The sequence below is a fragment of the Saccoglossus kowalevskii genome, chromosome 15, assembly GCF_978046115.1.
Source record: "Saccoglossus kowalevskii chromosome 15, keSacKowa6.1, whole genome shotgun sequence".
NCBI lineage: Eukaryota > Metazoa > Hemichordata > Enteropneusta > Harrimaniidae > Saccoglossus > Saccoglossus kowalevskii.
This window is the reverse complement of record NC_140655.1, coordinates 28,459,525-28,472,195: the sequence shown is the minus strand read 5'-3', so window position 1 is coordinate 28,472,195 and position 12,671 is coordinate 28,459,525. Positions and strand designations below refer to the sequence as shown.

The 12,671-nt window shown below is 37.5% G+C and overlaps 1 protein-coding gene across 1 annotated transcript; it reads left to right on the top strand.

Annotated features, from left to right (window-relative positions):
* Positions 1 to 6,467: 6,467 nt before the first annotated feature.
* On the top strand, positions 6,468 to 8,465 carry LOC100368441 (galactose-3-O-sulfotransferase 2-like). Its single transcript, XM_078012736.1, has 3 exons — positions 6,468 to 6,631; positions 7,084 to 7,170; positions 7,427 to 8,465. Exons 1-3 carry the CDS (start codon positions 6,468 to 6,470, stop codon positions 8,463 to 8,465), a joined length of 1,290 nt encoding a protein of 429 aa, XP_077868862.1.
* Positions 8,466 to 12,671: the final 4,206 nt, after the last annotated feature.

Below are 12,671 nucleotides of genomic sequence, written 5' to 3'. Positions count from 1 at the left end.
GCTAAAGCCGGCCATTCATAACCGGCCCACGAACCCCTAGTACATGATCGTGGTAGGAAAAGCTGTATTTCACAGCAGTTAAATTGAGCCATTTGATTGGGCGCGCCAAGGAGATGGCGCTACCAATCAGCGTTGCTGTATCATAAATTTGAGCGTCTGGGGTCATCACAGATTAAAACTATGGCGGCGTGCAGGATTTGCGCTAATTCACTGCGAGTCAAGAACAGAATGGTCTATATTCGTTGACACGTTTCCAAAATGTTTTATTAAAACATTGAAAATTGTTTGTGGGCAATTGAATGAAGACGATGGAATGTCTAAACATTTGTACAAATCGTGTTTTATTAAACTGTCGAAACTGATAACATATCGACTTGCCCGATCCGGTCTTCGTTGCAAAAAACCACGGTTACTAGTTCTAGTTCTAGTAACCATGAAAAAAAAAACACCATTTCCCTCAGATACAGCACTAAGTGCTTTCTTTTGATGGTCAGTAAGCTCGTTCATAGTTCGTTGATTTCTATATTTCACTATTTTAAATTTACCAAGTATGTGCCGTTTATATCGTGAGTTCTAATTGTGTAGTGCAAATGAGCCCCGAGTGAATCTTGTAATCGCTTGAGGGCGTGCAACATACAGTAAATTGTAGTGAAATCTACCAAGGGTTAATGTTGAGGCTTCGGCCGAATAAATGGTCATTTGCTGGCGAAGATGTATCAACCTGAGTGGTTCAGGGTATGATATCGCGACTGCACGAAGAGAGGAACAGTCTAGGGTTTGCCTGGAATTAACACCTGCGAAACAATCAGAATAGTAAGTATGCTGTAACAGGTGATCTTCATGCACGTCCTGACTCCTAGCATGGCGACGCACTTTAATATTTATGTGCCTGCTCAAGAATAATGTCATACATCATTAATATTGGCCAAGTTTTGTCAGAAGACTGTGCACTTGGTTGTTTCAGCATGACTCTCCCAGAACCTCCCTTATTTTGTTTCTCTTGTTTAAACTAATTGATACTCTGTCGTGATCATTGTCACGTGCTTATTAAAGGACAAATTCAACAGCGGCAAATTAGATATCCTTCATCGTTATGTGCGTCGCCTCGCGCATCTACCAACAACTCAAGGGTCCCACGTCAATCTTATCTTATGACGTTATTACACCAGAGTCAACATAGATTATCATATAGATTTGAGACGTAACTTACGTAGACCTCACCAGTCGCACTTTATACGTAACCTTTTCGCCCTTGTCGACGGGCAAAGATGCCTCTTCCTTCACGTTAGCCGATATGGAAACGCTCCAATTCCATCTCAATATTGAACTAATATCTGCCACCTATATATGGTTTTCATGAACACATAAATCATGTTTCGATAACTTAAATATCATTTAATCTTCGAGCCGCGTGCGCTCCCCACTCCCTGGAAAGCACAAATAAGGCTAAGTTTGAATAGCCCGCTTGCCAAGGTCAAATGATGTTATTTTGGCCTAAAATATACCTGCAAACTTATTTAAAAAAAATAGGCCAATAATATGCGTTCCAATTACCACCCTTAAAACCTGTTTTCCACATTGTCTTAATCAAATTGAGACAAAGTCAGGGTGCCTCTCTCTACTGCAGAAAACACATCAATTTACTGAGAGAAGCAGACAATCCGGGTTCCTCCTACCTAAATACGCACACATTGACAATTTGCTTCATGAAAAATCTTCTTGACAATATGCAAATCATAGTTTCCAAATACAGGTTCATGTCGATGTATTTCATGTAAAGAATAGAGGAAAAAATATTATGGTTTGCGATAATACCGACTTACAATTCCACGTTCAATTAACTATATATTTTTAATTTCATTATTAGCAATAATTGTATACGGTTATTAAAATTGCAAACGACCCATCATGCATATACAAAAACGCACGGACGTGAGTAACTGTCGGTTGCTAAGAAACGATGGGTAGGTAGACATTGACAGCATAACGCTTAGACGGATCGCCTCAACGCACTTCTATTCCACCTCGCCATACATTGCAATCCAAGGGAATGTTGACTCGACTGATACCGGCGTAGTTTTCCCTGGCAGTGTTTCATTTGATGCTCAAACTAGGCCCCGGGATGTCAGTGTAGCAATCCAGTCATACCATGTGGCCTTATTTTGATCAATCATAGGACAATGGTATTGGGTAAGATCAGTGTCAAATTTATTATATTTTAATTATGTTTATATATTTATATCGTTCTTATACTCTTGTTTTGTCATGTTCATATTATAATATGAAGCATTATTGTTATTATTATATACTCGTATTCGTATGTGGGCTGTACGTTTAAATGATGAAGACGTTGGAGTAATTACCCCTTTTGTCACGGATCGAATAGTGGGTCAACCCGACGCAACGATGCAATGCATTGTGGGTTATACTGATACATCGACGCATTCATGTATATCTAGTGTACATCCATCGACACGTCTTTTGAATGCCGTCTGATAGTGCAGTTCAGTTCTTAATTTTTGACGTGGTGCCGCGTCGTTTTGGACACAGAAAGGCCCTTTGATGCGTATGCCTCTCTTTACGTCAGCTTCGGTTAGTGTGCCGCTGCCGTGTAAAACAGGGTAGTATTATACCACGGGTAGTGCACGGTAGCTATCCAGAGTTAGGCGTTCGAATCCATACCAACAAAAAAATATTTAATGTTGGCATTTGATTTTTATATTTTATTATTAAATTTGCCTATTTTATCATGAAATCTAATCTAAGTAACACGAAGTAAAATGAAGCAATAACAATATTTTAATTATGTGGCGGGTGGTGGTGGGGGTGCTCCCCTTGGTCGCACTGATGGTACGCTCCCTGGGCAAAGGAATCCTGGAAATATCGAAAGGTCACGTGAGGGAAAGGCAGCTGCCCCGATCCATAATAACTGTGGAAAACGTTAGGGAGACAGCAAAGCTGGCCTTCCCAGGCCTGAATTGGAGGGGAAGAATGAGACATTCGTCCACTTGTAACAACTGAGTGAGAAGAACCTAGGCAGAATGAGTGGGGCGGCGACGGGATAGCGAAGTGCAGTCCGGTAGAACAGGGAGTCCGGTAGAAACTATCGGAAAATTATAACGCAGACATAAAAGACGTACTAATGAAACTAAGGACACGATTGTTCAAAAAAGTATAGTGATAAGCCGAACTATCTTGATAGACTGGGTTGCCTGAATTTGGAATTGACAACAAACTCCGTGAGGCTACACACTTGATCAGGGCTGGCACAAATCCCCAATTGAATTCGTACAATTTATTAAAATTCGTACAATTTATTACAATTCATACAATTTATTACTAAATTTGTACATTTGATTATATGCTTCACAAACAAGACGTGTTGTAGAGGTTTCGTGTGACGGGAGATATATGTAATAAATCTGACCGGAAGTAGCCTCGAGTTAACAGATATGACTGGTATGACGTAATGATAATGTTAAAGTGTTCTGGTTAAATTATTCCCTCAAATGGGAATACGAACTGAATAAAATAACAATTCTTTAGGTTGTGTCAAGATGGTGACTGTAAAGAATTCGTTCAATACGAATTTTCAATTAAAATATTCTAAATTACTAATCGTATACATGTAAATATAGCAATACAGATGGAAAGTGCGACAATATGAATGAATTTATTTGCTCGAGGAATAAAACAAAAACAAACCCTACCCTAAGTTTGTTTTGAAGATTGGAGCCGTTGCCGGATGTTGTGTCCTTCTATATTACATCCGTATTCGGTCGTGCGTCACAGAATGCATCATATTGTATTACTTTCAAGTTATTAATACGATAGTTCATTAATAATAAATCCGAAACACCGTTTTGCAACAGAATGAAAGACCATAAACGGCTCACCCGTGTCTTTTTTTTAATTTTTTTGAATATATGTTCGATAGATTTATCACGTGTCCGTACAATGACTTAAAATGCATAGTTCCTTTCTGTGTAATCTTTCCGAAAGTTTATCTATGCAATGAAGACATGCTTAATGAGATTTATTTTTATGTCATGATTTATATTTAATGTATTTCGGTGAGGCCGTTTTTTGCAGTAATAGCAACTTCCAATGGTGACCCCTGGATGATCCACAACTGCTCGTGACTTGTCATGATCAGGTTCATTCGTATGTTAGGGAATTAGTGATTGGAACAACTGGCTGATATAATGGTCGACTATGGAAGTTGGTTAAGTCAACGAGGCACCGATAAGTATGAGAGTTATGGCCCGACATCCGGGGCAATTAATCTGACTTTATGGCGTATTGAATACTTTGCGTGATTGGCTATATGTGTCAAGGCAACGCCTTAGAGTCTTTTAACTTCTCTGTAATTGGTTAACAGTTGGAACGTGAATAAAACCGATCTCAGTTAGTTGTAGCAAGCTCTCGACAAAGAGGAGTCTGGAGGCGACCGAGGGAGAGTAACAACGCGGCGGAGACCAAATGTGACACGATTCGATTCTCTGTGTGTCTTTGTTCGATAGAAAGGTGGAGAATTCCCCGAACTTAGTACCTCTGACGTGAAGGTTAAGAACAATCGATTTAATCTATCACACTTATATCAAAAAACGTCCCAATCGCAAATTTGTTTTTTCTTGTCGCCGCCTTGATATAAGAGATATAAGCCTAGAAGTTTGAGCCAACTTGACAAACTGAGAGTTTTAATTTAGAACAGAAATAAATAAGATCTACGTATGCTTTCATATACATATTTTTTTTATAGTTTTAATTTCCCCCTTCAATAAATCCTGCACCCGCCTCTAATACTTGACACCATCAGGCATGCGAACCAACCAACAGTGTTGAGTTTTATAAAAACGAGTTATTGTCACAAGAGTAGAGAATGGTGCAATATATAGAGCGTCACGGTGGCGTACACTGCGATCTGATTAGTGGATTCATATTTAGTGACGTAATCAAATTTCTAGAGCATCTAAATGAAACTTGTATCAGTGTTTTAAAGAGAGTCTCATGCTTAGGTATTGCAGTGCGCCGGGAGAGGCGCTCTGTCAACACGGTTTTCCGGGCTGGGTTTGTTGAGAGGCAATCTAACAAATAATCTACTCACCAAACTTGCGGCCTTACTAGGAGGCCCGGGGGCATGCTCCCCCTTAAAAATGTTGAAATCTAGACCCTCTGAAACGCTATTTCCTGCATTTTGAGGGGCAAATTTTGCTGTCACAAATAGTTTCAGCTAGATTTTGGAGGGGCGACGCCCCCTACATTTTTTTTTCGAATTGGTGACCGCCCCTCTGCCCCACGTGCCGCCGACACTGAGCTATTGTAGTCGACAAACGATCCCGATACACCCATAATAACGTTAACGGCGTATGAATGGAGAACATAGCGAACGTTGATCTGGGACGTACGGCTAACACATCATCGCAAGGTCGGGCGATTCCGCCGTACAACCATGGGCCGCTAAAGCTGTATTCGACCCATAAAGACTAATTGGTCTAGTTTAAACGCGTAATGAGATATTATCTCCCAGCATCGGCGCGTCCAATTACAAATTTGAAGCCCATAAGTAAGTGGAATTCTAGACGCATTTCACAATTAAATAATATAACTTAATAATAAAATAAACCATGATTGATAATATATGCACATTAAAAGAGAGCATACGAATGAAATGCTAATCTATAAGAATTTAATGATCAAATCATTATACGAATTTTATAATTAAATCCCAAATTTAATAATAAAATACATACATTTAATGATTAAATAAAATATTTTAATTTTTATAGGCATGGGTTCAACGCTATATCAAAGTCACATGCTAGGCATACTAATTGTCGGAGGCTGTCCAATTAAAGGTATAATACAGTATTAAATGTCTGTTTATATTAATTTATGGGACGGTAGTGCGCTTGGCATTTGGAAATGTCACTATATGTATTTCGAATTTTAATGATAGCCTATGTAATAATCAGCTTCACCGGTATATTCATAGCTAAATAAAATAAATAAATAAAATAAATAAATAGAATAAAAATAAATAAAAATAAATAAATAAACAAATAAACAAACAAACAAACAAACAAACAAATGCGTGTACACTTTGTTCGTTTCTTAAAATTACAATTCAGACATTTTGCGACACAGCCAAAAATATACGGTTTAATACTATTATTGTTATAATATAATGAATTAATAAATCAATAAATTAATATATACCTAAATATCTGAATAACAATAACGTTTGCAGTTCAAGATAATTATAGTTGTCGATCGATCAATCAATATGTTATATTTGTAAACTTGTTATTTGTTAAATCATTATCGGGTATTACCATGCTGCTGCAAGCAAGAAAAGTCGCTTCACAAAGGGTGATATTTGTTCTCATGTTTTTAATTGTCTCGTTATTCACAGTTGGGCCATCTTATCAGACACAACCATAGACTGATGATGTATATTTAAGACGATGTCGATATCTGGTATACCAGCTCGTTCGGATAAAATTAACAGTAGCGTCATGTTAGTCTGCTCATGGCGTCGTATGTTCGCTGTATTGCTTGCACTGTCACTTGTTAGCTCTGGTTTCGTCTATATTTACGTTTATGACGGTATGACAGTGACCCCCGCAAGGTAAGTATGCGCGTGTCAGCGTCATTATCGTATATTTATTCTGAATAGATGTTGCTTGGTACGATTTAATGATGTGGATATAAAGACTAATCTATGCTTATGTATATGTTCTATCATTTAAAGTTCTCCCGTGCTTTTCACTAGCGGGGGCGGGGTGGGTGATCTTGACTAGCTGGAGTCATACTCGAATATCACAAATGTTACCGCCACATCCGTATAACTCAGTATGGCGGCATGTGTTGGTTAAAACAACAGGCAGGTTGACTTCGCACGCTTGCATATTACATGGTGGTGCAAATCGGTCTAAGTTGGATAATATTAAATAGAGTCGTATTCAAACCCATCTTGTACCTCCATTGCAAAATAAGTTAATGCACTTGTATGCGTTTATTTACTCAACCTTTTATTTACGTATCATTAACCGATATTCATTGGTATTAATTATTATCCAGAAACCAGGCAGAAAAGTACTGGGATGATATTATCGAAAATCAATTCACACAACGTTCGGTGATTGTGACTAGAACACCACCCACGAAGTAAGTCACTCGGGCACAAACAACACGATAATATTGACACAATTCGAGTCAATACTCCAATTCGTTTAGTATAACTTCGACTAGGAATGTTAAAGCAAGGGAGTCGACACCTGCGCATGCGGCAACAGGCAATATCATGTCGATGTTTACAAACAATCACCTGGGACTCAATTCCCACACATGCCCATTTCCGTTTTAATTAATTTAACACTCGTTAATAACGTACTAGTTAGTAATGTATTTTTTTTTATTTCAGAAAAAATAGTACTGAATGTAATACATTCACACGAGTGGTGTTTATAAAAACGCACAAAACGGCAAGTAGTACGACGGCTTCTATCATACAACGCTTTGGTTACACGCGAAATTTGTCTTTTGTTGTTCCTTCTAGAACCCAAATTATATCAAGCACATCAGGTTTTAATCGGAGCATGTTGAATAGCCGCAAATACCCTCCTCTGAATGGCGGGAAACATTACGACATATTAACCAATCACGTAAGGTACAATCGACATGAAATGGAGGCTGTAATTCCCAATGCTACTTACATTACTATATTACGTCACCCTGTGAATCAGATTGTCTCGGCCTTCAGCTACTTCCGGTGGGCACAGGTCATTAATCGATATCACGGAAATAAAAATGCATTAGTAACTTTTATGGAAAATCCTGCAAAATTCCCCAAATATAAAATGAGATTTTGGTGGCAAAGTCACAACGGTCAACTCTATGACCTTGGATTTAGAAATAATTATGCCAATATAACGGATGATGTAATCCACAAATACATTGAAATTCTGGACAAGGAGATGGACCTCGTTCTTATCACGGAATATTTTGATGAGTCTTTGCTGGTTTTGAAGAAACAGTTGTGTTGGAGCATGGACGATATCATTTACATTCCGAAAGGTGTCGGTACATCGAGACATATACTCACGCAACAGACGCGTGATAGAATTATGCAATGGAACAGGGGTGATTTTCTGCTCTATGAACATTTCAACAGAACACTATGGGAAAAAATAACTGACTATGGTCCCGCCTTCGAGAGGGATTTGCAACAGTTCCGGGATAAGCGACACACAACAATGGAGGAGTGCGTTGACCCATCTGTCATGAATACTAAAGATCCACGTGAAAGGAAATACGTCCTAAAAAGTAATGCAGCTGACAAATGTATTAATATGTGGCTCAGTGACGTAAGGTTCACTGCTTTGATACGAGATAAACAAGGCAAAAGCAAAAATAACATACCCAACCAGGGATCATTAAACAAAAGTAACGTGACACAATAGGGAAAATACAATGCAACATATTTAAAACACGCCCAAACTTTATAGATATATTTGTAAGTGAAACAAACATTATTATGCTTCCTTTGTGTGTGTGTATATTTCTTGAGTTATTAGGAAGTTTTAGTGTAACCAATATGCCATTGGAATACCATTAAATGTATGTATGAATTGGTTTGCATAATCAGGTAATGCGCATGCACAAAAAATATATCATTTTCGGGTGTCGTAATAACGTATGAAAACAACTGTTAAAACACCAACATGATCAATTACAAATCTTGCTACTCGACTCGTAAACACATGAATATTTGTTGAGGATCATTCATTCATTCATTCATTCATTTATTCATTCATTCATTCATTCATTCATTCATTCGTTCTTACACAATTATTTAAATCTCATTACAAGGTGAAGTTTGCGTCGTTTTCAGTGTTAATAAAAAAAATACATGTAACCGTTTTTTAGATATTACAATTATTACTATAGTAGATGAAAATGTAGATGTTGGGAGTGACATCGAGATAATGAAAAGTAGTAACAACAATATGTAAGAAATTTACCACGTGACACCTAGTAACTGAAAGTGTCATTCGAAATGTTGACGATCAGCGTTGATTGATTATAGTGATCACAATTTGCATAACGGTCACTTGTACACTCTACCTTTCTTGGACTTGGACCTCTGACCTAAAAATGAAATATAATCAAATGTACGCCTCGTCTGGTGCACGAGGGGGTATCGGCTAGTATCTAGTGTAAGAAATAGACAAAGGATGAATGCTATGAAAGTCTGTTCGGGTCATATCAGATCAGGAATAAAAAGTATTGTCACGAGATCACGAAATACTATCACGAGATCACTACATAATTTGATTGGTCGAAACTCCATTATCTGAAAAGTCTGAGTCAATCTGAGTCGCCGGATGATAGAATTTGATGCACGTCGGGAAACGTCAGCTAGTTCTTGGCTTTTTAATTCTGATATTACGCTGCTAATTTGTAGACCAGTTTATTCATGTAATGGTTTACAAATATGTACTTAAAGAGTATTAAAACTTGACTCACACTTTCTCTCTTTTGTTCAGTAATAGTTATCAACCTTGATTTGGTGTATTCAATGCGTAATTGTGTAAACCCCACCCATTACCAACCGAGTATCTGCATCGGTGCGCGGCGAGGGCCACTGAACTGAATTTTTGCAGGATAGCGCGATACTGCCAAAAAAAAAGAACTATACAAAGCATATGTGCACCCAATAAACTCTGGTTTTACGTGATTCATGCGTGGCGTCGTATATGCAAGATTGACCAGTGAGCATTGTTGTTATATGCATATAATTGTATTGAACTATAGTAGTGTCCATTAGTCCAAGTTATTCCTGTTACACGAATTGTGTATTTTAAAATGATGAAGAAACCACAAACAAAGTGGTAAAATCTCGAATGTTAGATGAGACAATAGCTTCATGATTTTACCTAATAAACCAATGAAAAACGAAATTGAGAGGAATAGAATAAAACATGTTTCTGAAAGTGAGCAAGAAATTGCCAATGACTCCGAACAGGAAGCTAAGTTTTCATTATTTAGAACATGAAGCAGTTAAACTCGAGTGGATAAAACTACACAACCAGTTAAACTTGAGCAAGAAGAGTTCAAAAAGGGGTGACTACTTGGTCACGTAACACGCCCCCACTTTCGTTTAGTGTCTGGGCTAAAATACATAAAAATACATTATTACATAGCCCAATGCTAAGATGTAACCGAGCTATAAAAGATGGTATTATGGTTACATACAAATACAGATGGCAGGATACGATAACTATTCCAATCATATAGTATAGTGTACCTAATAAACTATGGTTTCACATAATTCACGCGTGACGTCATGTGCACTGTTATATGCATATAATTGTATTGAAATATTTTGGTGCCCATTAGTCTATATTATTTCTGTGTTTATTTAAAATTGGTAAAGAAAACAACAAACATTGAATAAAAAGTGTTTTAGTGATTATTTCGACAAACACATGCTCTACCCGTAATCAAATCCCCGCGTAAATTATTATTGTTGAACTTTGGCTATTTTTGTACATGCGTTGGTGTTAATTTTGGCCTTCATTTAATATATGCGCTGATATCTACGTAGATGACATGCAGTATTTAAAGAATTTGTGATTTTTGACGGTATTGTTGACAAAGGTTATTCTCGCATACGAAATTTACTATGATCATATTGCAAAATAATTGTGACAGGAACGTGAAATGTACGTGAATATACACTGAAATTGTCTGCATCTAACACTGTATCGAATATGATAAATGTGTGTAAGAATTTTCTCCTGGAACTAACGTTTTTAACAAATATAAAGGAAATATCACGAGAACAAATCTGTAAAAGAACAATATTGCAATATGTGTTGTTTGCTATTGAGCACAATATATGTTGAGGGAATGTACGTTACTGAAATGTACGTTACCGTGATAGCAATTATTATGTTTCAAGCTTTTGACGAGCTTTCTGTCTGGCAATTAACGAAGGCTTAAAAATGAAGCCAATTAAAAAATACGACACGTGTTTTGATATAGCTGAAATGTACATTACTCAAGATAAAAACATATACAAGTTTTTTATTTCCGGGTTTTCTAACTATAAAAGCGACTCAAAATCAATGACTAAATCACCGATCGTCGATAATACACACACACACAACAAAACAACAGCATGATTTCTGCATATTGTTCAGAATAATTGTATTCGACCACATCCATAATACTTGACCCTTAATAATATAATCTGGCGCATATAGTGAAGATAGCAACACATTTTATTAAAATGACCACGTGTAAGCAGCCATATATTTATTTTTATATTTTGAGCAGAATTTGGGAGTTTGACATTATAAAAGGGTACGAGGTTACGAATGTCCCTGGAACTCGCTGAGCATCTGGCATATTTTTTCAATTACGTATATTCTGACATTTCGGAAAGTGAACGCAGGTAGGTTGATCTCGACCTGGCCATGATGGGAATTCAGAAGCACAAAATCCAGCTTATGTCAGGGATTAAAACATAAGATATATGCGTATTAGGAATGTATTCTGGTCACTGATTTTCGATATGCTTGTGACGTACTTTCCAAATAAGCCATCCAACCAGGATAGTATGTGATGTATGTTGAATGATTTGTGTTTGTATTCTCGCTTATTCATCGGTACGTTACAGATATTTTGTTATAGATTTCTTGTTTATGTGAAAGCAGTGTGTTGTATTTTTTTTTCTACTGAAGTCGGTGAAATGACAGCTTCGTTTTGAGTTGTGTGTGACAGTTGACATCAACGTCTACGTGATAATTTTGTAAATGGCTAGCTCTCCGCCAACTGTCGACAGCACGCCTCTCATCGGCGAAGACGTGGAGGGGCTTGTTGGAGAAGAAAACTCAACTGCTGAGCGGATAGCCGATTTTCTTACAGAAGAGGACGAAGAAGGAGGTAATAAACTATACAACAGGTAAGCGACAACCAATAATTTAATTCACAGATTTGCCCAATACGGGGTGACGGCGCAACTCTACTTAGGAATTTGACGTGAAGCTTATTCAGTTTTTGCGTCAACCACGGGTGGTCCATGGCATCGTAGTGTACAGCGCATTCGTTCATAAAACATTCGTAAATAAGCCAGGAATAGTTACCGATTGGGTTAAAATTGGGGAAAAAAGATCCTAAAAACTTAAAAAGATAAGACAGGATTATGTTAAGTCTTGCAAGTATTTATCATACAGAAATATTTGTTGTCAATGATATCATTGAATTGTTGACCGCGCACCTCTCAACTTCGCCGTGGAAGTCTTTGTGGCTTTCACCCGCCGATGTAACCTGTGGGTGAAAAACGAACGAGTAATTTACGGCAGCTCGTTGTAGCGATAAGCATTCAAATTTAAGCACATGTGTTTACAGTGTGGTCTGACGTAAACGTTTTGTTGGTGTGAATATCATCAATAACATTTTGTTGTTTGTTGATACCTGAATGTCACGCGATCGAGGATACACCATCCCTAAAACTAGTATTTTGTATAAATGTTATATGTGCGTTATTTTGATGACAGATAAGCGCTCCGTCGCAATAACTTTAACGATGAGTGCGGCTAACGCTTTTTTGACAGGAATGTTCTAAAATTGGCCAAGTGATTGGATTTTTGAAAGTCCCA

What these genes read in the sequence shown, in the direction of transcription:
- LOC100368441 (XM_078012736.1), top strand. Translation starts at nt 6,468, where the DNA reads ATGTCGATATCTGGTATACCAGCTCGTTCGGATAAAATTAACAGTAGC. An exon ending in ATGACAGTGACCCCCGCAAG is followed by an intron (nt 6,632 to 7,083) that starts GTAAGTATGCGC and finishes ATTATTATCCAG; the next exon opens with AAACCAGGCAGAAAAGTACT. An exon ending in ACTAGAACACCACCCACGAA is followed by an intron (nt 7,171 to 7,426) that starts GTAAGTCACTCG and finishes TTTTTATTTCAG; the next exon opens with AAAAAATAGTACTGAATGTA.